This window comes from Diorhabda sublineata, chromosome 2 (assembly GCF_026230105.1).
Source record: "Diorhabda sublineata isolate icDioSubl1.1 chromosome 2, icDioSubl1.1, whole genome shotgun sequence".
NCBI lineage: Eukaryota > Metazoa > Arthropoda > Insecta > Coleoptera > Chrysomelidae > Diorhabda > Diorhabda sublineata.
In genome coordinates this window covers 37,700,549-37,728,092 of record NC_079475.1, presented here as the reverse complement: position 1 = coordinate 37,728,092, position 27,544 = coordinate 37,700,549, and the positions used below count along the sequence as shown (strand labels likewise).

General features: G+C 29.4%; 3 protein-coding genes across 7 annotated transcripts in view; 1 reads left to right on the top strand and 2 right to left on the bottom strand.

Moving 5' to 3' along the window:
- Window positions 1–665: 665 nt before the first annotated feature.
- LOC130440814 (THO complex subunit 5 homolog) lies at window positions 666–7,818 on the top strand. Its single transcript, XM_056774162.1, has 13 exons — window positions 666–1,356; window positions 1,458–1,586; window positions 1,643–1,860; window positions 1,917–2,001; window positions 2,055–2,184; window positions 2,247–2,578; window positions 2,891–3,110; window positions 3,160–3,365; window positions 3,429–3,534; window positions 4,607–4,795; window positions 6,047–6,162; window positions 6,717–6,874; window positions 7,619–7,818. Exons 1-13 carry the CDS (start codon window positions 1,273–1,275, stop codon window positions 7,683–7,685), a joined length of 2,040 nt encoding a protein of 679 aa, XP_056630140.1. The 5' UTR covers window positions 666–1,272; the 3' UTR covers window positions 7,686–7,818.
- Window positions 7,792–10,063, bottom strand: LOC130440815 (DNA polymerase delta subunit 2). Of its 2 annotated transcripts, none has more exons than XM_056774163.1 (4): window positions 9,382–10,063; window positions 8,915–9,333; window positions 8,002–8,377; window positions 7,792–7,943 (listed from the first exon to the last, which is right to left on the bottom strand). In XM_056774163.1, the coding sequence occupies exons 1-4, from the start codon at window positions 9,788–9,790 to the stop codon at window positions 7,825–7,827; spliced, it is 1,323 nt and encodes a 440-aa protein (XP_056630141.1). In that variant the 5' UTR covers window positions 9,791–10,063; the 3' UTR covers window positions 7,792–7,824. The 2 variants fall into 2 exon arrangements, with proteins under 2 accessions (XP_056630141.1, XP_056630142.1); XM_056774164.1 differs by having other exon boundaries at window positions 8,915–9,318.
- Window positions 10,064–14,364: 4,301 nt separating this feature from the next.
- Window positions 14,365–27,544, bottom strand: part of LOC130453442 (adenylate cyclase type 2-like) — a 124,941-nt gene continuing 111,761 nt past the window's right edge. For all 4 annotated transcript variants that reach the window (XM_056793195.1, XM_056793197.1, XM_056793196.1 and 1 more), the window contains 9 exons: window positions 23,444–23,675; window positions 22,622–22,783; window positions 22,229–22,392; window positions 17,323–17,494; window positions 16,951–17,163; window positions 16,796–16,900; window positions 14,779–14,896; window positions 14,612–14,725; window positions 14,365–14,556 (listed from right to left, as the gene is read on the bottom strand). In XM_056793195.1, the coding sequence (XP_056649173.1) occupies window positions 14,411–14,556; window positions 14,612–14,725; window positions 14,779–14,896; window positions 16,796–16,900; window positions 16,951–17,163; window positions 17,323–17,494; window positions 22,229–22,392; window positions 22,622–22,783; window positions 23,444–23,675 (1,426 nt within the window). In that variant the 3' untranslated portion in view covers window positions 14,365–14,410. The remainder of the gene's footprint in view (window positions 14,557–14,611; window positions 14,726–14,778; window positions 14,897–16,795; window positions 16,901–16,950; window positions 17,164–17,322; window positions 17,495–22,228; window positions 22,393–22,621; window positions 22,784–23,443; window positions 23,676–27,544) is intronic.

Sequence of the window (27,544 nt, the reverse complement as noted above, 5' to 3'; positions counted from 1 at the left end):
AAATTTGTTCACGTCTTCTGACGTCACAAATAACACGAGATTATTCCACAGGATAAAAAAATGTTAACAAAGAACATGATAAATGGTATGGTTTCTATCATGTAAAATTCATTTTATAAAGTGATTAAATTGTGTTCATAAGATGGCTAAACTCTTGCTGTAATTTGTGACGTCACAAAATTGGATTGTGTGGGGTGAATGAAAGGCGTAAATTCAATTCCACCAACATAAAATAAGAGCGGAAATTTTAAAATTCTGGCAATTCTAGATGTCTAAATTTTTAAATAGTTATGATAAGAATTAACTATATTTTACACAGTAATTAATTACTCATGAAATGAAAAACCATCAACACAAGAAATTATGGTACAATTGCTTGATAAACACTAAAAGTCGATGCCAGCATTTATAATATAATTTTCCCGGCTACACAAACAATAATTTCATTTTACTTTAGATTTATATTTTGTTAAAAAACTGCACTTGACCTTATAAATGTAAAAATAGAAAAGGCATATTCAGGAAAAATTAAAAAACTGATTTATACAATAAACAAAATAAAGGTGCAATTTCGTGTTAACGCTCGACGCTGGCTAATAGAGTCAAATGAGGTCACGTGGTACAATTTTTTCTTTAGCGTCATCTGAAATGATGCAGCGTTAAATATGAGGGTCAAGCTTCAAAACATTGAAATATACTATCTCTGTCTGTTACCTATAAACGTAAAGTGTATTAAATATAAATGATCAGTTATTAAATATTTATGAACGTTTACAATCTTAAGATGAATAGTAGATTTAAATAGCTAAAAAATGTTTAGTTTTGACGCTTCATTAATTTAAGATGACGCTCAAGTCAAAATTGTACCACGTGATCTCAAGAGACGCTCCAAGACAGCGTAAACCGTCAGCATGAAATAGAACTTAAAAGTGAATTATGATAGTCACATTTTATTTTTGTGAATTTATATATGGGATATGCTTAGTTAATAATTAAACATTGCTTAATTAATTTTTGTTGTAATTATAAAATCGGCAAATATTTTTCTTTCATCCAACAATAAACTGATCAATTGTCGTTCGTTAAAATCATCAATTATATTGAAGTACCTATTCGATTCAATATTGTCATCTGATATAACTAACCTAAAATATCCGATGTTTTTTGAATGTGTTAAATTATATTAAATATTTTTATATCAATAAGAAGGTTTATCAAGAATAACGTTGATTGGTTAAATTTATAGATATTACTTACGTGTAATATTTTAAAATGGTGAAAGAAACGAGTTCCAACATTAAGAAAAAACGAAAAACAGCTAACACTGAAGCAGAATCCGATACTGATATATACAAGGTAAAATTTCTGTTCCCTATTATTAGTTTCGATTATTTTATCCATTTATTCCCTATATTCTATGCATTAGTTTATGAAGAAAGATTTTTGAATTCTTTTAGAAAGTTATCGATTTTGAAGAAAAAGAAGCTCTGAATAGTCAGGGCTCCATTGATGCTAGTATTTATTTTGGATTATGTCAAGATATACGTAAAATTCTAGCGAAAGTATTTGAAATAAAGCAAGTAGATGTAAGTACATAATACATTTATTTAAATATAATATAAACTTGAACATCATATTTTAGCCGAATTCAAGTGTTTTAAAAGAATTGCAAACTGAAATTTTCATCAATATGAGCTTTATTAAAAAACTTAACAGAACTGATAAACTTAGACATGTACATGGAAAAGAGACACTTTCTGCTGAAAAACAAAAATGTGATAGTATCAAACTGAATTATCAGAACTTGGTTTATGAACTTCATCATCTTGTTACAGAAACTAACAAGTGTTTAGCATTCAAGTATGTGAAAAGATTATTATGTGATGATGTTAAATTGTATATTAAATTTCTTTTAGATCTAAGGATGAGGATATAGAACTTGTTTCATTTGAAGACTTTATGAAAGAAGCTCCAGAATCTTTGACGAAGAAATTTTTATCAGTAAGAAAAGTTTTGATCAAATATATTTTTCTCCAACCAATTATTTTTTTTAGTATGATGCTAATGATCGAGAACAAAAACACAACTTACGTTTAGCTAGATTGGAATGGGAGCTAACTCAACGCAAAAACTTAGCACAATTGTGCAAATCTTTAGTTGAAGAACAGAAAAAATTGAGCGAAGGTAAAAAAAATTGATAATTGATTTAACACAAATCACATGAAAATTAAAATCTCTTTTTCCAGATCTTATTGCGAGAAAAGATAAACTGAATGCTCTGAGACCCCTTCTTATGAATGTTATAAACTCCACAAAACCCTTACAAGAACATTTGGACATTTCTTTAACTGAAATGAGAGTAGAACACAAATTGGCATATTTACTACCAGATCCATTGTACATTTTTTATGTTAATGTTGTATCTTATAAAAACGTCTATGATCTTAATTTAGACGTTGAAATTATTGGAGATCAAGATGAAGCTATTCAATGGAAAGAGTCCAAAATGGCAGAAGGGCATGTACATGATGATGACTCCGACACCACAGAAATTGAACAAGATGCAGCAGAAGCAGAGGTATAATAATAAAAAAATTTATATGAATTAAAGCTAGATTAGTACACAGAACACAATTGTAGACTACTGTGGCTTGGTCAATAATTTCATCAATTACATACTAACAGGTTTTTATTCAGCCGTACTTGTTATTAATATAAAATAAGTTTTTTTACAATCATTTTGCTTAATCCTCCAAAAAGACATTTAGTTAGTTTTTCTCTATTTGGTAAAGTTAAGAGAGCTCTTGTAATTCATAGTTTTTTCTAATTTTCTTTAATAAAAATAATAATTTGTAGTTCGCTAAATTAAATTTAAATTTTTGGAATACAGGAAATTGTAGAAGTTAGAAAAAGACGACATAGAAAATCTGTGCAACAAGTGGATCCAATGGAAGAAAAAAAGAGGAAGCTTTTAGAATGTCATCCCCTTAAGATTCAGATAGTAGCGAAACTAACTGATGGTCCATCTCTCACTGTTACCTTTTCATATCAAACTATATTAAGAATTGTAACGGTTATGTCCGATACAGATGTATCTCCTAAGATAACAGGTATTTTAATAAATTTTGTATTTATCAATTTTTATAATCTTTTTTTAAGGTAATTCAGCAAGAGATGTTCTCATAGGTGAAAATATTTTACGGGAATTAATAGAAGGAGACGATGGATTGGAAAGTCCGAATCCCATGAACAAATTTCAAATTAAAAAAGTGGGAATTACATCTTTCCAATCGTTAGTGCCGGATATAGGTTACGCTTACCATTGGGCACAAAAAATCTGTGGAAGAGATTTTATTAGCAAACAGGTTAGTTATTTTAATATTAATTTCTAGACTATATTATTAAATTGTGCTATTCATTTGTTGTAGATGGATTCTGATGAAATCGGTAGTATTAATGTACAGAGTGTGATGAAATTGATGTTTAAAAGATTGGAATCGAGGTACCAATTGGCTACACAACTACAACAACTAGGTTTGTATAATTCAATAGTTTTTGGAATTATCAAACTTATTATTTCTATAAAAGTATCTAATTGGTTCTGATGGGTTAATATATTGTTTGATCCAACATTTTGTTCGAAATTTTTTTATTTGTTTGGATTTTTATAAAATTGATTTGAAAATTCGATTTCTTCCCATATTTTTCACACCTATATAAAGAGAACATGCAGCAATAAATTACCCATAGCATTGTATTATTATTTATTTACTCATTTAGCAATTTTCACTGAATTAATTCAGGCACACCATGTTACTGACTCATTGATTTTTTCAATGTGTTCAATCAACTACGCTTTAACATCTGTATGGTATACCACTTATCTAATTACTTTGAATAGTTTCATTACAAATCAATACAAACGGCATCCCATCACTTGAATTTCATTTATTCCATTTTTTATCATTTCCTATTCAAGTCTTAGTCAAGTAACAACTGATATTCATCAACTTTTTTGCTTCTCTTCGTTTTCTTTTTATAACTTTCATCGCTTTGTGTATAACGTTTCTTTCATGTCTTCCGGCTGCAGTTTCTCTAAGTGTCCATACTATTCCAGCCTCTAGGATTTTATAAATTCCACTGCAACTTACCTTTTCATTATTTCGTTTAGCCTTTTATTCACTGACCTTCTATATTCATATAATTTCACAGGCCCTAATATTTTCATGTTATTACTTTTATGTCCCTTATTAGCTTTCTCTAGTTTAAACTATCATTGTGGATCACCTTCTTCTAAAGCTCTGTTAGTATACTTGGAGTCTCTCTTCCGCGTACATTTTTTTGTCTTATCAGTGTAGTATTTGCCAAAATTAATTGAAAATATCCAAAGTGATAGGTTTTTATATACAAAGTGTTACTATATTCAAGCGACAAAATTTCAGGAAGTGATTGTCTTCATAAAATTATGATAAGTCAATCCCATGATAAAATTTTCTTAGCCAAATTAAAGAAGAAAATTTCAAATTGAAAAAATAAAGTTTTTTTGTACATTTCTACTCTGGATTTTCGTCAAACTATTTCTTAATGTTTTTGGTTTTTATTTTAGAAAATAGCATGTTGATTAAATTGCCCAATTTAGTGAATTGTCCTATTACTCACGCTTGTTCTATCTCTAAGTGGACATCGATAACTTACCAAAAATATTGCCAATTGGAATTTACTAAATTATATATCGAAGAAGAATTTGTAACACCTTCAGATCTGATTTACTGCTTGCAACTCACCAGATTAAATGGTAAGAAATAAATTTGTATTAGGGCTTCAGGCCATCTTAGAGACTAAAGAAAAAAGGCTTTTTTTTCTAAAATACTACAAAACAAATCGAGTTAACAGAAACGTGATTTTATTGTACATATCAGTGACTGCTTACAATCATTTTTCTGAAACAATTAATGAGCCAATTAATTTTTTTCATTATCCATTAAAACTTCTATAAAAGTGCGTAGAATTTTTGCGATTTATTCATTTTTGTCCAAATGGTGCACTTTTAAATAGAAACTTGCTAAAAATGGCCACATATTTGTTAATAATAAATAAAATATGCAATATAAAAAGAAAATATTATTTGATTCCCAAGATATTGTATTTTCCAAGTTAATCGGTTGAAAATTGTGTTCAGAGTTCAGCTAATCTAAAAAATGAAGTAAATTTCTTATTTTTCATACCTTTTGATATGTTTCTGCTTGTAAATGTTCTTGATTTTAGGTCTCTTCTGTTGTAAAATTAGTTTTTTTTAATAATTTTAGAAAGACAAATAAAAATTGACGTTTAGACTGTTTTTAGTCTATATAAATATAAATATTTATGCAGTGAAGTGACATTTGAACTACTTTTATTAATCGAAAATTCAATTTCATGTAGGGAGTAACCGTGTTCTAACAAGTATAGAGATAAATGCGTTTAAAATTAAGAACAGTAGAAAAATATGAGTAATTTTGCAATACTTTTTATCTACAATGGCAAAAACCAAGTACCTGGAGGTTTTATCCCTTCAAAATCTTTTTATTTTAAATAAAAATCGATTTTTGAAAATTATATTGTAGCCTAATGCCTTATAAATTGTAAATAGTGTACATGAAGTATGAAAAAATCAAAATACAACACTGCCAGACTTTAAAAATGTTTCGCAGTTCTAGGTTTATTTAATAAATATATACGGGTTGTCTCTCAATTCGTATTAATATATTTCAAAATACTTGTTAGACTATAAAGGATGCTGAACACACTAACCATCACTCACAATTACACTATACTTGTTAGACTATAAAGGATACTGAACACACTATTTACACCACTATTCACAATTACATCATAGTGTAAACAGTGTGTTCAGCAACTTTCCAACTTTCACCTTGCTGTTGACTGATGATATTGTTTTCAGTTTACAAACATCTATCGATTGACACCCCAATTAACCTCTTTCATTATTTCGGTGAAACTACCTACTATAATTATCAAACTAATAAAATATTTAATATTATTTTAGCCACCTTGGACGCATATATTGTTATAAAAAGTAATTATCCAATTACTTCGCCAATAATTTCCATATGTGTTAATTATAATGGTAAACAACATTCAGAAAACAACGACGATATAAGGGTAAGTTTTTTAATTTATTTAATTAACTAATTGTCTGATAAATTATAAGTTACACAAGTCTTTACAAATTTTTTGGTGTTAGTTTGTAATATGCCAATCAGCTTGTTATGTCTATCGTCAAATTTATTTCCAATTTTGTTAAAATCACATAAGGATTTGGAAAAATAAAAAAAACTGAATCGAATGGGTTCAAATGATTATGAAATTTTGTATTTTACAAATTTTACAAAAAAAACTGAGTCCATTTCCCAGATTTGGTTCTCATTTAGTACTAGATATTCTTATTCTGTTTAGAATTAACCCATTACAGTTTATTCGTAATAGACTCAAACAATTAGTGCTATGTAAATACTCCTCCGGGTCCATTCTCCAGATTTCATCATCTTTTATTCTCATTTAGTGGATTTTTCTTTATCTATAGTTCTTTAAGAAAGATTTTAATGATTTTCTTTTTTTGGTAGCCATTGTATATTCACCTTCCGATGAGATTCTAGTGCTAGGTGCTACAACAGATCCTATTCTACTTATGCAGTGAAATTTATGTTTGTTTTCAGGATATCGAAAGAAAATTGAATGCTGATTGGGAAGAACCTCACGATTCTTCTGTATTATCTGTTCAAATAGCTCAACTATGTTCATGTTTCGATGTTTATTTGGAAACTACTGATCCCAATACATTCACACAGACTGTTACATTTATTAAAAGTATAAGGTAAATAATCAATTTTTTATTTTGATTGTAAAGAATAATTTGAAGTAATGCAAATAATTTTTGAAAAAATTACTGCAACACCGAAGTTGGGAAACTTGAATTTATCAATTTTTCTTATAAGTTACTTTACTTTTAAACATTATTCGTATTTTTCAAAGTACCTCATATACTAGTGAAAAATTTTTAATATCTGATGGCTTTTTATGATGAATAGATTATTTACTGTAATTTTAGTGATAAAAAAGTATCTTCATTTTCATTATTTTGACCAAAATTATTTTAAATTTTATAAATACATTAATTAAATAAGAGCTATTTGGACAAAATATAAAAAATATATGATAATGAATGTTTATAGCAAAAATTATAAATTTAAATCTATTTTGACTTGTAGGGCTGCTAATGTAATAACTTAGACTGTTTACAGGGGTTATATGTGATTTAAAGTGTAAAATATATGTGAAGTTGCTAAACTTATTTATTAAAGTAGACAATTAACTATTCGAGAGGGATATCAGTTTTGAGAAACCATCTGTGAAGAAAGAGACCTGAAAAATAGATTGATAACTTTCTCATATTCACATTCTTCTCAGCAGATTTAGCACCATTTAGGTATTCCCAAAAATAAAAAGTATTTTAAAACCATCTCCCAGAATGCATTTAAAAATTGTATCAAAAAAATCTTTGGTGATTGTGAAATTATTTTCGTTAAATATTCATTACCTATTTTTTTGTTTATTTCAGTGCTCGAAATAGGCGACGGCCATTGAAATTTAGAAAAATTGGAAATGGGATCTTCACACAATATTAAAATTCTAAAATTGGAATAGTATATTCTTTCAATATATTAGTTTTTGTTTTTCAGAAAAAGTTTTTGAATTCTGTAGAATTTTTTTACTGGTTGAAATAAAAACCTCTTCGATCAAAAGTTATTTTATTAAATATATATATTAACTCTTATCAAAAACCATGGAAACACAATCAAGATTCTTTAAATTGAGTAATACCGCTTGAAAAGTATAACAAAACTTTGGAATGCTTATTAACCTAACTTTTTGTCCTTGATCTCCTGAAAATAAACAAACAATTAAAAAAACTCTTCCTTTCATACGAAATTTTTCCTTTACCTGTGACCATTTCAGTAGCAAATTCATCTTGATTCCCAGCAAAAAACACGTGCGGACATTTCTCAATGATAAAAGGATCGTTTTTGTAATAAGGATAACATCCAAGAGTATCTGGAGCTGTCGGTGCCAAATGTCCCCATTCTAAACATTTTTCTAAAGCTTTGATTGGAGAATTATTTTCCGAATACCAGATTATATGTTGTACTGGTTGTCCTGAACTTCCTAATATATTCAAATTTTCTAGAGAACAGGAATAAGGATTTGGCACTAAATTTAGGGATTTGTACATTCTCGAGTTAGGAAACATGCAAGGATGCATCTGTTTTTGGGGTAAAATTTGATTCGAAGGATCATGTTCTCCAGGCATTACATCAACCTACGACAAAATACATTGCATAATGCTTGTATAACACTTTTTGTCTTATATTATCAAACAGATTTCATAATAACATTGCACATTAAAAGTCTCCAATCTCCATTTATTGCAGGAAATAATACAAGATGTCTTCTTGCAAGCCAATAGACTGTGGAGTGCCTCAAGGCTCAGTACTAGACCCTATTTCATTTTTTCTATTTAATAAGACATTGCTTATCTAGATATCGGCAGCGAAACAACCCTGATATCATGGCACTTCATAGGACCATATCTAGTGACCTAATCACCCTTAAATCATGCTGTGATTCTAATCTTCTGTTTCAACGTTTCTAAAACTAAAGTTGTCATATAAAGAAACGTTGAGGCCTTTTGTACTAAATAACACAATCATTGAATCCGTAAAATTCTTAAGGCTTGTTGTAGACAATTCTTTGAAATGGGAAAATTAAGCTCTGTCTGTTTTAAGAAAAATTAACCTATAATGCTAAACCTTGAAATAGTCAGATATTTATCACTGATAAATTGAAAATTTCTTACCTCTACTAATGCACAAAGTTGAGACAAAAAATTATCAAACGAGTTAACAGCCTCAATAGTTTCAGTTGATTCTGGTACCCTACTAATTAATGAGATGGTAGGTTTCCTTTTTTCACCCGTTACTCTTATACTATTACCGGCAATAATCACTCTAACAACTTTTGAAACAGATTCTGTATCCCCCAACATTCCAGTTAACCAAAACGTAAATAAACCTAAGTTGCAAATTATTTTTTCATAGCTAATTAAATCTAGTCCGCTTAAAAACACAACATAAGTATCTTCTATAAAGAGTGGTCTTTCTATTTGTTCCCTGTAACCAGGAAATACGTAATCTTCTGCTTTGAATTTTCCATTTCCTGCATCAGTACCTAAGAGAGCAATTGTTATACCAGTGACTACTTCTTTTATTGGAACACCTAGAAAATTTAATTTTCAATCTAATTTAACTAATAGGCATTGATTACCTTCTATTTGATATCTCTGAACTTCATCTTCTATGAATAGTTTATCAGAATCATCACTTAAATCGTTATCAAGAATAGGACCAACTTCTGCTACAAGTTGATTGGCTTCTGATAATTCTTTTAATATCGAAGGTTTCAATTTCTGATCTTTGAAAATAGTTCCTATAACTATACATTTATCCTTGTTCTCTTCAGCTAATTTGTGAAGTTTAATAACAGCGTATTGACTACCCCATTCATTTTTAATACGTTCACGAATGAGCTTTTCCATATCCCGAAGACGGGCTAAGTATATGCTACAATATTGTCGGTTAAAATCCTCTGGATGTTCGGAGAATTTATTTGAAGTATTTTCATATTTAACAGTCGCTCTCTCTAACATTTCTTGGGCACCTTTGTTTTCTGGCATATTAATTGTTCACTTTAGTTTTGTTTATATATAACCTCCAAATGTCAATTTTTAGCGCGAAATAGAACTGAATCTTATTTTCTTTAATTTGAATAAATAAGGTTCGTTACCGCATGAAATTCTAGATCTCCGAAACTGATTTCAGTTTTCTGTTGGATTACTGATCGATTTATCATTTGTTTATTTTAAAATATACAAAACAAAAATCATATACATGTATAAGAATAATATGGCTTTTCGGATACTATGATCGAATTCACTCAATCATGATCTGAATAATCGGAAAGTAATCCAGATCATTATTATAATCATATTTAACTGCAAAATGCGTTCGAGTTGGTAAACAATTAATAACTGTTCAATAACAGTTATTATCATGATGAAACTGAATAAATATCACGAAAAAGTAATGAAAATCGAAGGTTTTGAAATTTTCACCGAAGGTAAACTCGATGTTCTGTACCTGGTAAAAATCTCTGCGCATTCGGCTGATAGGTGATCTATCTGACCCAGTAAAGCCATTCCGAAATACAGTTAAAATACAGTTCAAAAGCTTGTCAGAACTTTGGACGTTACAAGCTCGCATTCAATGGGCTTTATGTTAGAACGTACATAATAAACCAGTAAAGATTATCCAAAGAGTTTACACAGGCCGGAAACAAAAAAGTTTACACCGACCGGAAACCGAATATGATCCACAAAATATAAAATTGAGACGTCAGTCCTTAAATTGCTTTTCTATGGTATATATAAACTATCCGCTACTCGGAATAGGGATTGTAACTTAACCATTACGTGCAGATATATATGCGTCTGTCTCACTTATTACACGTTGAGTCTAGTGCGCATGATCGTGAATGGATCATGCGGAAACAAAAATCATTACAATAATTATATTTCATGCTATGAAAGATGTCTTACCCCACCCAGCCCTGCAGAGGAAAAAATTCCTATATCAGGGCCTAAGCAAATCATATCAAATTTCCAAAAAAAAAACCTTCCTTCCTAATTTTTCACAACGAATCTCTCTCTCTCTCTATGTCTTACCCTTATCCACTTGCCATTATAGACGCAACACTTGCGCACGACGCTTGAAATAAGAAGAACGAGATAGAAGTAGTCATTTGCTGTCTCACTTCATGGGCCACGCCTTCACATGCAGTCACTATATCATATCATAGCAATATAAGAGTTCACATATACGGGACAGGCAACCAGTTAAGCCACTCTTAAAACTTGACTTTCTCATAATTTAACCAACTGTTGTCGATAAACCCTGATTTCAATAACTGATAGTTTTGACTTATCTCACAAATTTTTTTTATGTAAAAAGCAAGTACAAGAGTCAGTGATCACTTTCCAAACAAAGTTTTAATTGCATTGACGATAGTATATATGTTTAGTGATTTGTGTTTTTTTCCTATTTTCTTTGATAACTTTTGGAAAAAAAATAATTCTTGACCCAAAACATATTACCATCTTATACAACAGTGAACTAATTTAACAGTTTTTTAATAACTCACAAACTTTTCTTTGAAAGTGAACCATAACAAGCTGTGACGTCTCGTTTCGATTGTAAAATTTTAATAAATAAGGATTGTAAATCTTGACCATAGGTGTAGAAACAGAGCATGCCCTAAGTGTATATTCTGTGGGTGTAGAGCAAACTTATGAATAGCGTAACTTGCAAATCGAATAGTCTTAGAATCAAATATCACAAAAAAGAAGACCCTACTTCACACCATAGAATAAAAGATTATTTCAATTTCTTTCTGTTAAGAGGTACTCACATTGGATACGAGCATGACGAGCTGTATACGCTCTTAAATGTCAAAAATAGTTGAACTTGTTAAGAAATTGTAATAACACACACAACGCTCGCGCTTGAACGCGCTCTTCAGATCGAAATTAACCAGCTTTCTACTCTTTACGCGCTGTACGTCAAAAACATAACCTCACGTCCCTAGTGTAGTTTGTAATTACAAGTACTCTCGAAATTATCCTTTATTTGGTGGTTTTTAGTTATAGTGAAGGAAATAAACACACAAATTGTTTCTAAAATAATTTATTTGATCATTTCAAGAACGAATTCACTTGCCAAAATTGAGATTGTCAAGGATTTACACAAAATTACGTAACTAACCTTTTTAAATGTACAATAGATATACAAGGTAAATAAATATATTTAAGTACATTCATTATTTATAAAATTTATAATACATTTATATAATTTTCAACTAAAACATATTTTTTGGTGTTCCAATGCCTATGTTACTATTAAAGCAGCTCAATACATTTTTATTATCTCTATTACACAAAAGTTAATACAACTTTTAAAAATATTTAGGCTTTTTTTGTTTCTCCTAACACCTACAAGAGAAAATATACAAAGGAATCTTGTTAATTATATAACAAACAATTTTTGTATGGAACTTTTAGGGGTGTAGCTTGAGGTAGGTGGGTCCTATATCAAATTTTGTAAAGGGGGACTTCAACCTAACTATAGAGAAACTCAATTTTTTCCAAAAAAAAAACAGAAGCACTGATATTAAATAATATATCATCTTCTACTTTGAGTAAATGCTCCTAGGAGCCATTTAGGAAAACAATTGAAATCAAATAAACACTTCTTGCATGTTTTAGCAAATTTAATAATTAAATTATCAAAAGCAGAAGATAATTGCTAAAATAGGGACAAATCTGAAAGTCATTCTTGTCCCATAGATAATTTTTTTGTTTTAATGGGAAGCGTGATATTTAAAAATTTTTATTCCACAATAAAAATTAAATAGAGAAAATTAAATTGATTATCATTTAATGAACCCTGATGAAAAAATACCTTTTAATCAAGCTCTGATTTGTATTTTAAAATATATTTTTATAGTAACCCATTACTTCTTATATTTAAATTGATCTAATTTAATATTTAGAATATGAGGGATGATCTAGGATGGTTTTGGAACGGAAGTGACATTCACGGGGTACGTCGAAGTATCCTTATAGTCACGTCTAACCGCAGACGATAACGAAAACATCAAAGTATCGATATATGAGGGACGTTAACAAAAACTTGAAAAAGTGAGGTGAGGGGATAATGGCAAAATTTAAATACGGGGTGTGTTAAAAAGTGGGGTAAGGCGATAATGGCCGACGTGACGTATGTGTTTTCTAAGGTGGTAACGCCCGACGTAGTGTACATGTTTTGTTAATAATGACAGGGTTTAACGGCAACATTGAAGTATCAAAATGTTTCCCGCACTTCATATCTTCTTATCTACATAATGTTGTTATTCGCTACGTATCTAGCCATCATTAACAAAGTTTATGCCAGTGCCCTAATGTCACTTGTTCGGTGCCGGACCATTATCAACAAATACTTTCGATACTTACCACCCTTTTTTTAACACACCCCGTATTTCGATACTTTGATGTTATCGTTATAGTCTGGGTTAGACGTGACGATAAGGATACTACAATGTATTCCATGAATGTCACATCTGTTCCAGAACCAGCCTAGAGTATCTACTCTCATGATTAAAATTTGAAATTTCACTCATTAAATTTTATATTGAATTTAAAGTTAATTTTTATCAATAGGAAAAATTGATCCAATGCTATTTAATTCTATGAATAATAAATTGATATATGAAACAATGATTACTTATATTTTCTGTTTCTTTGAGGCATGAAGAAACAATTTATTTTTTTCTGTTTGGTTTGTTGTAAAAATAGTTTCAGGAAAAGATTGTAACATTTATTACAACTCTAGAGATGTATATACGTGGCCTACTCATGTATATTTTGAAGATTACAACTTTTTGAATCATATCTCAGAAACGGTGGCTCGTAGGAAAAAAAGTATTGGAACGTTTTTTGTAGATAATTTTATGATCTACAATTTTTGTCTGTGGTATTCTTATTATAAAACTTACCGTTTTGCTGTAAATTGCGAAAAACTATTTTTTTCAAATTTGACCTTGAATAAAATTTTTTCTATACGAGAATAATGGGGAATTTTCAAATTTTACTTTTAATCACATTTTAAACAATTTTACTGTTTTTTAGATTGGTTGGAATTTATGTAGCTTCACTCTTACTTTTAGGTTTAATTTGACCGGACTATTGGTAGACCAAAACAAATTCTACTAATCTCACAGATTGAATGCGCTCGATGGAAGGTTGAATATTTAATAATATCATGAGTATAAAAAAATGTCATTCCTCTAATTTGTGACATTTACTTCAAATTCTGTGTCTTCTAGTCACTTCATATACTGAAAAATGTGATTTTGCATATCGGTTTTAGAATAGGCAGTTTTTTAAGCTAAAAATAAAATTAATACCCAGGGAACAACTGGAATATATTTTTCACAAAAATGTAACTTAACCACTATTATTTTTCCTAGTTAAGTTTATGCCATAAATATGAGTATAACATCTAAAAAGTCAGTCAGGTACATCTAAAACATATCAAAAAATCTCTTCTTAAAACAAAAATTTTCTTTCCAAAATATCATAGAAGGTAAACATCGGAGGAAAAGGATTTGAGTTGAATATTGACAAAAAATTGTAAATTATAAATTAAGTGTCATTTAATTTGCATTATATCACATATTATCTTCAATGATCCTTATCATCAAACGGTGTTTTGACAAAATAAGTTGTCAAAGTACCTTTTCCTTTAACGTACGTCGGGCCTCTACAATCGCATTGGTAACCAGCATTCATAAGAACTTCAGCAGTGACATCGGTCGTTTGTATTTTACCTAATAATATTTAAATTAATAAAAATTAGTTTCGAGTAGTAGCGGTAGTTTCTACCTAACAGTCCACAAGAATCCATCCTGGACGCTACGTTGACAGTATTACCCCAAATATCGTATTGGGGTTTTTGCGCTCCGACCACTCCCGCTATTACAGGTCCGTGATTTAGGCCTTAAAAAAGACAATTTTTTTTCATATGCCTACATAATTAGATCTTCACTTACCGATCCTCAATTTAAATCTTTGGAATGCATCTCTGTTTATTTGTTCTAAACTAGTCATCAGCAATATTGCGAATTCTACTAGTGCTGTTATAATGTGTTCTTCCTTTCTACTAGCCTCCTAAAAAGCAAAAAATTTTTCCATATAATTTCTATAATTTTTGAGAAAATCGTTTTTATTATATATACGAGTTTGTTTATCGGCTTGATTTAGTTTGTAGTAAAAAATCAGTCAGTGAACGGAACGAAATAGATAAGTAACCGTAACCGGTTAGTAATAGTTAATTATATAAGTAATGGATAATAATAATTATTATTATATAAGTTGGTTAAGGCCATGTTTCTTCACTTCCTAATTAGTATTATTTACCGAAAAACCAAAAATTCGGTTTCTTCACCTTTTAATAAATTATTTACCAGATAAGTTATAAGGCAGTCACAACAGTCAATTAAAGAGTAGTAGAAACTTAACCTAAAATATTATACATCAAAAGTGTTTTTTTTTTTGTTTATTATACCTATATATTCATTTTTGAAAATATTCGTCTTATAAATAATTAAATATTTAATATGGATACTTTACAAGATTTAGAGGATTTGTTTGTAAGGAATTGATTGAGAAAATACAGCAAATGGCAGAGGAACGAGCTTATTCAGTTCGTCATCTTTACAATTTTTGATACGATGATGATTTTTTTTCATTTCTTATCAATTATTTTCAATATAAACACAACTTTCTCTATCTAGAGACTACTTCTACATTAACATTAATAAAACACGTGCAAATATGATTAAGCACAGATAGTTGTCACAAACACAGTTAGGTTAGTTTTCGACAATAATCATAATAAAGATAGATGAAACCAGAATACAGAAATAATGAGACAGATGTTTGGAGAAAAAACGATTGGTATAGGAGCAGAGACGAATAATTAGTTTTATTCAAAAACAGATAGAGAAAGACTCACTGAGAGAAATAAAATTTCTAACGTAACTTTTGATTACAAGTAAATTGAAGCCCTTATTTAAATAATAACTCAAATTAAAACGCAATTTAAAAATCAATTTATTAATAACGCCATCATAACGATAAATGAGTAAAAACAATCTGAATGTCACATTTTGAGTTAGAGTATTGGAATTTATATAGTCGTTTCTGTTTTCAAATTGATTTTATATGATTATTACCTTGAAAAAGTCCTGGAGAAAGCATAAAAACAAGAAATATATTTCAATATTTTACTAGTTTAAGCAATAATATAGTGAAGAGTAAGTAATAAGAGAAGTTTTTCTTTTCAAATCGACTGTCGAAGCTTTAGATTGATGTCAATTAAATTTGTTTTTATATTTATTGTTATTTGTTCGATATGAATTCTCTTCAAATGTATTCATTTCGGAAACATTTCGATATAAAATTACTGAATTTGAAATAAATCAAACATCTATTTTATATATTTCTTTGTAAGTCTATGTGAATAAGGATTTACTAAATGATATATATTACCTAAGTGAAATCTTTCCTAAAAACAATTCTTGGCGGGAAAGAACTTTTTCTCTCGCGGCACAACACCATGATAAACAGTTGCGAGTAATTGTTAATATAAATACATATACAACTTTACTATCAATTTCAACGGAATTGAATTTAAAATCAACAAACGCGAGTGGAAAATGAAATGACAATCTGTTTTACTAGGAGAACTGAGGGAGACAACACATCGTATAATTTGATAACTAGAAAAGGAGAGAAACTGATCGTTAAAATTGATTTTAATACGTTCTCCGTATTGATCTTTTACAATTAAGGCGTGTTCGTTGTTAGAACGATTGCGACGTTGTCATGTTTTTTAGTTTTGATACGAAATAAATAATATTTTCTCTGTAAGAAAATAGGCGTAATGAAAATTTATAAAGATACTCATAAAATCTTCGAAATTTCAAAAAATTTAATGGATTTTTCTTTAATAAATATTTTATATATATTATTATACAAGAAATAACAAAAATAAAATGAACTTACTTTACTAGTTTCTTCTTTACCAGGCCTTAAACCCGACGCCAACATGTAAGTACTACCGATTGTTTTAATTTTTTCTATACAACTAAACTTTGGTTTTAAAAGTAGCTAAAAAAAGGACAACTAAGAGTAGAATACGTCTTTTATAAAATATTTACCTTGTCAAATTCGCAAATAATTTCATTGAGTAGTCTCAAACACTCCAGGCCCTGTTTATTTACATCACTTTCGTCGTAAAATTCCTTGTAATTAGGAATGGAAGCGAACATGACGGCAACACAGGAATACCTTTCGTGGTAGAGGTCTTCTGTTATTCTTGTATTTAAGAAATGTTCAGCCACGTGCGCCGGAAGAATATTCTCCAAAAGAATCTGCAAAAAAAAATAAATATACAGTGTGATTATTTAGCATTTTAGCTTTAAAAATTTAAAAATTCAATATTGAAGCTCGATTTTATTGAAATATTCACATTCTATAAAATCTGACTATACCGGAAGTGGAGTGAAAAAAATTTAGTTATAAAATTATACCTTGTTTATTCCGCGCATGGTTTCGACTTCGTCTTGTTCCACCTTCAGCTTCGCTTTCCATAAATAATCCGTTCTAGCCGTAAACTCGATTTGTCTATCGAGTATATGAAAAAATATCACAACCAATGCTAGAGCTATTGCCGTTTTTATTTCAAAAGGTATTGCAGGAAATCTATAACATTAATTCATATTTAATATATTTACAAACAGTTCGTAAAGTTTGAAGTTGAAATTATGGCAGCAAAGCTTATTGTAACGAATTTATTTGAAACAGTTACATCGAGAATCAGTCCCATCTCTACTTTTAGTCCAATACATTCAGTTTAAAGAAAGTGGCCATCTTATACATAAAAGTATAATTCATTTTATTTTGATTGTTAGTGACCACATGTTTGTTCTTGAAAATTTTACTTAATTTTATAGTGGTTTAAAAAATATTTTTTGTGATTTTGTTTTGTATTAATGTGTATAATCATTTGAAGAGTTGAATTATTAGTAATTATATTACAAGCAAAATAATTGTGTAGCTTGCAACTGCTTTAACACTGCTAAAAATAAACCGTTAAGGATTACTTTTTACAGGTAAGGTCTTTTCTTCTTTTTTCTTTAGCTACTATTAATGTTAAATATATAATATGCGAAAGAGAAATTTCATATTTTGATATGAAGTTAAAACAATGGCGGGAAATATTTACCCGATACTTCTTTCACACACTAGATGATTCCTAAAAGGATTTTTGGCGTCTCGCAAGAGAAAAATTTTTTTTAGTGTTGAGCCCACAAAAAATATAGATACGGATTAATATTGAAATTGATGATATCTATCTTATTACCCCTCTTCCACTTCTCTCTTTGTTCTACACCAACTAATGTCCTTTTCTTCATGAAAAACTAGTTGTTCGTAATTTAACCATAATAAAAAATCATTGATTTTTGACAAAGGCACACATGAGAGTAGCAAAAGAAACAAAAGCCACTTATTTATTATTTCAAACATCTTGACTTTTGTTAGTTCAATATTTATGTGGAAATAAGTTCAAAAATCGTGAAAGTACTCTAATTTGGTATAAGGATTTTTACCTAAACAAAGATATTGCAAAAAGAATATGTTCTTGCTGGATGAAGGAATTTGCGGAGTTTTTTTTGGGTCATAAAAAATCTAAACAGACACAAAATATCAGTAGTTGAAAATACGTGGTTAGGTTAGGTAAAGAATAATTCTTTTCCATCCTCTTTCCTTGTGATATGCTAAAAATCCTTTTAAGTACAATCATCTAGTGTGTGATAGACTATATGGTAAAAATTTTAAGCCAATCGGTGAATTCCCGTTCTCGGAACTCCACCCCATAGGCGTAACAACATAAAACATAATAGGTTAACATGTTTTTAGTAATTAGTTTTTAAAATCATTTCAAAACTGGTTTCTCTATAATTGCTGATTTCGTAATGAAAACGAGTTTTTTCAAAACACTAACATAATTTATTTTCAAAAAAATACAAAATACTGGACTTAATAAAGTTTCCAAATATAAATGATTAAATTACATAATTAACAATAGTACGATAAAGAAGTTTGAATATTTGTTTATTGTTCACCAAAAATGTTTGAGTCATGTATGAAAGAGAGAAAATTAAAATGTGCCGCATTTCATATAAAGTGAATTGAATTCATTGTATTTCTTTCTGAATTCTGTTATTTTTGATATTATTTGTTATAAAATAATTTTTATATAGCACGCCTATGGTAAAAGGGATATTGCCTTCAGCCATATGCAACAGCCTTTCTGGGCACAAAAATTTCGTTTATTACACCTTCCTTTAGTTCAATGTTCCAATAGAATTTAAATTCAAACTAGCATTTAAAAGTTTTATTTTACATTTGTCGAAAGATATCAAAAATATAAAAGAAGGAAAAGTTTCAAATATCATATAAAATTGTCTTTAATCATTTTCAGCATGCTTGCAAAAAAATAACTAAGTCGTGTGGAATATAAAAATAATTATTAACTAATCTGGAACTAATATTAAAATCGTTTTATAAATATAACCTCACTGTTTAACATTTATTCAACCTTCACTTTATTCGAAGTTTGGCAACGTTGTTCAAATGTGACCTTATACTCTACAATTCTGAGTCTTAAAATTTATAAGTGGGAATTTTATATTCATGGCAGATTTCTGGATTGCAATTTCTCTGTGACATAATTCTCAACTATCAATTATTGTTGAAAAATGATTTTACCCACAAGATAACTTTTATAGGACAGTTAAATCTCCAATCGGTAGTTGCAACTGGATTATGGAGGTCACAGAACGACGACTGACATTCGAGCCTAAATTATAAGAAAGAAATTTACTGTTGAAAAGTTGAAGAACAGAACATAATGAAACATTAAAGAACACATAAAATCCAAACAAAAGGAACAAACAACTTATTTAGATGATCTGTGGTTTATTAATCAGCCTTTAATAGGAAACTGTTAAAAAATATTTACTTATATGAACATGTACAGTGACGAAAATGGTCCGATATGAATATAGGGGAGAATGGTGCAGAAAGGAATCAAATGAAGTTCTTTTTACTTAAGGATGATAAACTCAAAAAGCATCTCGTTATATTCATCTAATGTTCTATCTCTGTTAAGAGTTATTTCTGGTAGTGTTTATTTATTCTGAAAATTACTTTTTCGTCAAAAGAAAAACAGAGACAGTTTATACTGATTACGTAAGCATTCGTACCCACATATTTCAAATGTTTTTTTTTTTTTTTGATTTGAAGTTACATTACTTCGACGAATTCTCGGAGGTGCCGTATAAAGTAATGGAAAATATCGTGACTGTCGATGACTTCAATAAATAATTTAAAATAGATGCGTTCACAGTAAATTTGTTTTGCTTTTGAGATACGTTCGACACAGTTTCACGTAGTCGTTATATGTCAGAATGAAAGATTACATTTTTATTTAGATGGAAAACGTTATCTCGTATATGTCGATTTGTTCAGAATGCGGAAAACGATTTCCATTCATAAAGTAGTTTTGTTGACTACCATCGTTTTTATCACATACAGGCTATTTCTAAATTCATGAGATGTAATTTAGAAACACCCTGTATATAATTTGTAGAAAGTATTCCGATTTCGACTGTAAATTTTCTTTTTGTTATCAGTGTTATTTATATAAAAGTTGTATTTGATGATTTGTTTAGTACAATCAGACATTTTGAAGACTAAGAGGAAAAAATATAAATTTCGAAATTTGTAATATATAAGTATCCAGCTGTATACGATAAATATCAGTTCAAAAATCTTCCAGAATGGCAATGGCGTTTTTTTTTTGACTCAAGTAGTCCATAATTGAAAATTTTAACGACTTGCGTTGTGCAAAACAACGTAAATATAACCTAAAAAAATTTACACTGATGCTAATGTGACGTCACCCATATTTAACGCATTTCAACGAATATTTTTTTCAGATTGTTCTCCTTTTTTCTACCATCAATAATTTACACCAATGTCAAGGAGACAATACCTAACACATGAGAAACTAGGCGTAAATACGATTAACACTTTATTGAAAGGGAAATTAAGTTGGTCACGCTTCACGATGTTGTCAAATTAACATTCTCAAAATAATTATCGTTGTTTGTTTATATTTATATATTCTCATTAATTTTGTTAAATTCTTCTAATTTTATTTGGTAGGAATACCTGTTGATATTTTAAATTCATTTCTACTCAAGCCCATTAATTAATATTGTGGTTATAATTTCTTAGAAGTAGTTTCTTTTGTTCAAAACCTTTCAGATCTATACCATTTTTGGATCTACGTAATTCAATATTCTATTATGTAGTTTAGGTGAAAAAATATATCAAAAGCTAGGTGGAGTAATGAAAACAACAACTATTATGCACAAAGTTTTCTACAATTAAGTGAAGAAATAAAATATATGACAACGTTGCAATCTTCTAACTCGTGATGTCATCGTCTTAACGAAAAAAAGGTTTATTTCTTTACTAAGTTAAATTTCAAACAAACACATTTTTAATTAATTGTGAATTAATTTCAAAATATTCTCAACGAAATATTATATTATTTATTAAAAATACGACATCAAAAGTTAAAATATTATACGTAAAACGACTTTAATTCTTTGTATGCGGCAGCCATCTTGTAAAATGATATTTATAAAGATGGATAAAATGTACCAATATAAAACTTATTGAAAATACAAAATTATTGTTCATTGACGTCGAAAGAATAGGTAATTTTGTCTTATAAATTATTCTATTTTGAAGAGCAAACTAAAACATTATTTATCTCGAGGTATTCGTGGTCTCCTGTAAATTGATGGTCCAATATAAATAGGGGAGACCGGTGCAGAACGGTATACTTTTAAAAAAGTCATATAATGAAAAGAAAACATTTGAATATTGTAAATAATTTTATTTAAGCAACATATTTAGTTGTTTTAAAATATTTACACATACAATATACAAATGAATATTTTCAAATTCTTATATTTAACGAAATATCGACTTGAATAATTGTATTCAAATAAGTATAACAACTAAACTGAATGATTTTATGAACCGGAGATTCCAATTTTGTTAGTTTTACAATGACGCGGGTCAAATTTTATAGTGAATGACCTTTGAGGATGGTACCAGAAGTACCTGGACCAACAAAAATTTTTGGAAAAAAATATATTCATTTTTCAACGTGATCTACTTTCAAGTCCAGGCGCTTTTCCTAGCGATGTTCAATAACAACAGAAAATAATCCGAGGGAGCTAAATCTGGCGAATAGGGTGCATGAGGTAGCAATTCAAACTTTAATTCATCAATTTTGGCCATTGCAATATTTGAAATAAATTCGTTACAATACCGCAAATTATTTTTACTTACTCGTCGTCGTGAGAATCGTGGTAATCTTGAAAAAAATCCATATAACTGTATATCAAAATGTGTACGATAACCGAAGCTGTCATTAATAATAATTTTAATAAGAATCCCATTCTCAGAAAAACTGATATAGCCGCCAGTACTAAAGCCGAGCTGTAGAGATAAGTCTAAAAAAATGTTTTTTTTTTAAAACCTTTTCATTATTCTAAAGTTCGATATTTGATTCAAAAATTAGTCTTCTTGTACTCAAATTCGATAATACAACCACGCAATCTGCAATTTTTGTTAGGAATGCCATTAAATTACAATAAAGATTCCGTTTATCCTAGTTACCGCGCCATTCATACATAATTAAAGTCGAAATCAAATAAAAACGTAACGTTCCCAATTACTTACAGGCACGTATTGCACTACGATAATTTTTGGAATGCTGTTGTCAATCGGAGAAATTCCGTTTGTTAAATTCCATTTCGAGATTGAATTATTCATGTCGATTTCTGGCATTTCCGTTGTTGTTGGAGTTATCGGTATCGGTATAGGTTGTGGACCGTAATTGATCTGTGAAAATTTACATTTAGAAGGGTCTAAAGTGAATTAGATTCCTAATAATAATAATAATTGTGTGTTTTTGTGTATATTAATGAGTTTATCGAACGTTCAACGATTAGAGAAGACAAGGACTTTACAACAAGCCCAATTGAACAAACTAGAAACCGTAAGCACTTTGGGATGGTTCGTAAATTCTTTAATAGAACAAAAAGTAGACCTCGATATACCGGACGACGTGCGAAAAATAATTTCCCAATTATCCTTCGCGGAAAGGGTTAAAAACGAAGTTAAACAAAACAACCTTCTAAGAATGATCCAAAAAAGTCCGGAAAAAGTTTCAGTACCAAAAAAGATTCTACTGAAAAAGTGTCGAAATTTTTTCCGATTCACACAATAACATCCTACAACAAAAAATCCATCCTAAAATTGATGTAATTTTGGAAAATAAACCTCCACCTACACCGGATAGTGGTCCTGTTAGTTCTAAATCAACGGAAACTCGCTCCCTCAGTAATTGCGATGTAACGAATTGAAAAGTATCAAGAATATTAAAAATCTAAGACACATTTCACCCGATAATTATGAGAAAATGATTTACACAATATTTTAGATTGAGATTTTTATTTATCGGTTCAAAGTATTCTGTTTATATTATTATTCATTACTTACGAGAGTAATTACTGCGCATGTTGATATCAGTGTTACTGATACCAAAAAAATCGACAGTCGAAGACAACGACTCTCAGCTACGATTTGTCCGGGAGGAGAACATTCTCCCGGTTCGTCTACGGGAGTATCCGAAGGAGGCCGAGGGCCGCAACAACCGTCCAACCAACATAAGTACACGAATATGAGTAGAACTACCAAAGTTGGTCCGAGAGTACCGTAAAGAGTGATCGTTCTGCAAAAAAATCGTATAATTCCAAAATATGCGATATACAAAAAAAAAACTAAAAGAATGTATGTCGTGAAACATTCTTCTATATCAAAAAAATCTACAGAAATTGTTTTAATGCTAAATACTTTTTATAAAACAATAAATGGGAATGAATAAAACAAAATAAACACGAAACATCAGAATTTATTAATATTGGTATAACCGAATATAAAACACGTGTCACTAGATGGCGCTGAATTTGGCTTCTATAGCGGTGAACAACAATCCGTAAGGGGGTTTAATGCTGCTTTGTTTTTTAGTGATTTTGGTAGGATTTTTTAAATTTTTGTAATCTCCTAAACGTGTATGTGTAGTTGAAACAAAAAGTTGTGTCTACGAATCGGTCTAAAAATGACGAAAATCGAGGTAGACCACTAAAAGAAGTTAAAGCGGGACGTATGTAATTCAAAAACAATTAAAAGTTTGTGTCTACAGACGTCAGGTCTAACTTCCCAGCAGGGACGGATTAAGCTAGGAGCTTGGGGGGGCTATAGCCCCGGGCCCCAGGTCCAAGAGGGCCCCATCATTTGGAAATCATTCTGTATTTTTTGATGTGTTGATACCACAAATCTAACGTATTGATATTATTTTGTGAATTTTTCCGGGTTTTCGAATTCCTTAAGGGGGCCCCGTCATCATTTTAGCCCCGGGCCTTATAAATCTGAATCCGGTCCTGCTTCCCAGCCTCATTAGATAACAATTAATCTCAATGATGAATCTAAAGATTGTAAACGCACTTGTTCGTGCAAGAGACTTGAATATTTACACAAAACTAACAAAAAAGTGCACAAGACTTTTATTGGTCACTAGAATAGGACTTTAATAACTAGTATATTTGTAACACTACAACTTTTACCACGTTTTTATTGGTTTCGAAATGTAACTAATTGATGTGCGGTTGTTTTTATCTCAGAAAATCACTTTATACAGTTACATTATTTTACTATTTAGTCTAAAATTTCAAATAACACTAAATATTGTTTAGGAAACAACAAAAATTAATTCGTAATCTTGCTCACCTCTATTAAAATATGAGAGAAAACTAACAGATGTTATATATTGAATCATTGACGTTTAAACGATTACAGTAACGCCATCTCATACTAATTAGTTTCAATCAACAGTTAATAATTGCAGATTTCTACTGTACGTATTCTGTGAAGATAGGTGCCTTTCTACGAGTACTATTTTTACCTTTCAATCATAATGAAAGTAACTTGTGATTGTAATTAATAACTAAAATATTAATTTAAATAGCTGGAAGATAATAATGAATTTAACTTTACTCGAATCTACAGATGAATAAATTAAAAAAATTGCTCCTCTATACTTTTATTTAATTACATTTGGAAACAGATGGCGTTACAAGTATTTTCATTCCGTACAACTATACAACAGATTCATGTGGTGTATCAAGAAGTGTCTGTTGAAAAGAAGCCAATTAAGATGGCGTTATAGTAGCAAGTGGACGAATTTTAAAAAGAGCGCCACAAACTATTAGAGTAAGATAGTAAATTAAGTTATTTTTTTAAAAGTCATAACTATTTCAAAGAAACTATTGATATACAAATTATTACGAAAGTTGTACATTCGTATCACTTCCTCTTGCTACACTAGCGCTATTTTGACGAGTCTTAGTACTATAATTTGCTGGCTACATTTGGAAACTTTTTCAACTAACCCCCCATACAAGACGGTTCTCCTTATCTATCTTCCATAGTCCATGAATTTAATTTATTGAATTAACAGTTAAACGACTACCGCAACGCCATCTCATACTAATTAGTTACAATCAACAGTTAATAATTGCAGATTTCTACTGTACGTATTCTGTAAAGATAGGTGCCTTTCTACGAGTACTATTTTGACATTTCAATCATAACGAAAGTATTGTTTAATTTATAATGTTGTTTTGAATATATTATCGATTGTAATTATTCTATTTGATCGAATAATTGTAAATTATTGTTGATTATCCAAATTTATATCATGAAACTTTTCAACGAATAATGACCGCATGCTCGTGGTATGCACCTCCGTTGGAAAGTTGTTGGGAGGATTATTAAGTTGAGAAATACCGAAAATTCTAGTGGGAAATTCCACATTACACGAATATCTTGCAAATACTTTAATACCGTGATGTTTGTAGTAGATTCTGCTCCAAAAAAAGAGAGTTGAGTCTCAACAGAATTTATGACAAAGTTTAATACTTTAAGTACTGAATGATAACCTATAACTGGAATTGGTATTATAGTTAATTCAGTCAGTTTACCAGGAGTTTATTCAAAATATTTAAAATTTTCAAATTTATGGATTAAAGTTGATCGATTTTGTAGAATCCAATCTCATTCCACTTCCACCCGTTTCGATTAATCGAAGGTTTGAGACGCAACCATAGATCAGGCAGCGTTGCCAACTTTTCATCTTTTTTACTAAATATACGTATTTTAGACGCTGTTGGATACGCTAAATAAACTTATTTGTTTTTAAAAATTCGAGTTGGTAACATTGATATCAATTTGATTAGTTTTCTTAGCAGTGTTGTCAAATTTTTAACAAGTTGGATACGCTAAATAAACTTATTTCTTTTTAAAAATTCGAGTTGGTAACATTGATATCAATTTGATTAGTTTTCTTAGTAGTGTTGTCAAATTTTTAACAAGTTGGATACGCTAAATAAACTTATTTCTTTTTAAAAATTCGAGTTGGTAACATTGATATCAATTTGATTAGTGTTTTAGCAGTGTTGTCAAATTTTGAACAAGTTGGATACGCTAAATAAACTTATTTCTTTTTAAAAATTCGAGTTGGTAACATTGATATCAATTTGATTAGTTTTCTTAGCAGTGTTGTCAAATTTTTAACAAGTTGGATACGCTAAATAAACTTATTTCTTTTTAAAAATTCGAGTTGGTAACATTGATATCAATTTGATTAGTTTTCTTAGCAGTGTTGTCAAATTTTTAACAAGTTGGATACGCTAAATAAACTTATTTCTTTTTAAAAATTCGAGTTGGTAACATTGATATCAATTTGATTAGTTTTCTTAGCAGTGTTGTCAAATTTTTAACAAGTTGGATACGCTAAATAAACTTATTTCTTTTTAAAAATTCGAGTTGGTAACATTGATATCAATTTGATTAGTTTTCTTAGCAGTGTTGTCAAATTTTTAACAAGTTGGATACGCTAAATAAACTTATTTCTTTTTAAAAATTCGAGTTGGTAACATTGATATCAATTTGATTAGTTTTCTTAGCAGTGTTGTCAAATTTTTAACAAGTTGGATACGCTAAATAAACTTATTTCTTTTTAAAAATTCGAGTTGGTAACATTGATATCAATTTGATTAGTGTTTTTAGCAGTGTTGTCAAATTTTGAACAAGTTGGATACGCTAAATAAACTTATTTCTTTTTAAAAATTCGAGTTGGTAACATTGATATCAATTTGATTAGTGTTTTTAGCAGTGTTGTCAAATTTTTAACAAGTTGGATACGCTAAATAAACTTATTTCTTTTTAAAAATTCGAGTTGGTAACATTGATATCAATTTGATTAGTTTTCTTAGCAGTGTTGTCAAATTTTTAACAAGTTGGATACGCTAAATAAACTTATTTCTTTTTAAAAATTCGAGTTGGTAACATTGATATCAATTTGATTAGTTTTCTTAGCAGTGTTGTCAAATTTTTAACAAGTTGGATACGCTAAATAAACTTATTTCTTTTTAAAAATTCGAGTTGGTAACATTGATATCAATTTGATTAGTTTTCTTAGCAGTGTTGTCAAATTTTTAACAAGTTGGATACGCTAAATAAACTTATTTCTTTTTAAAAATT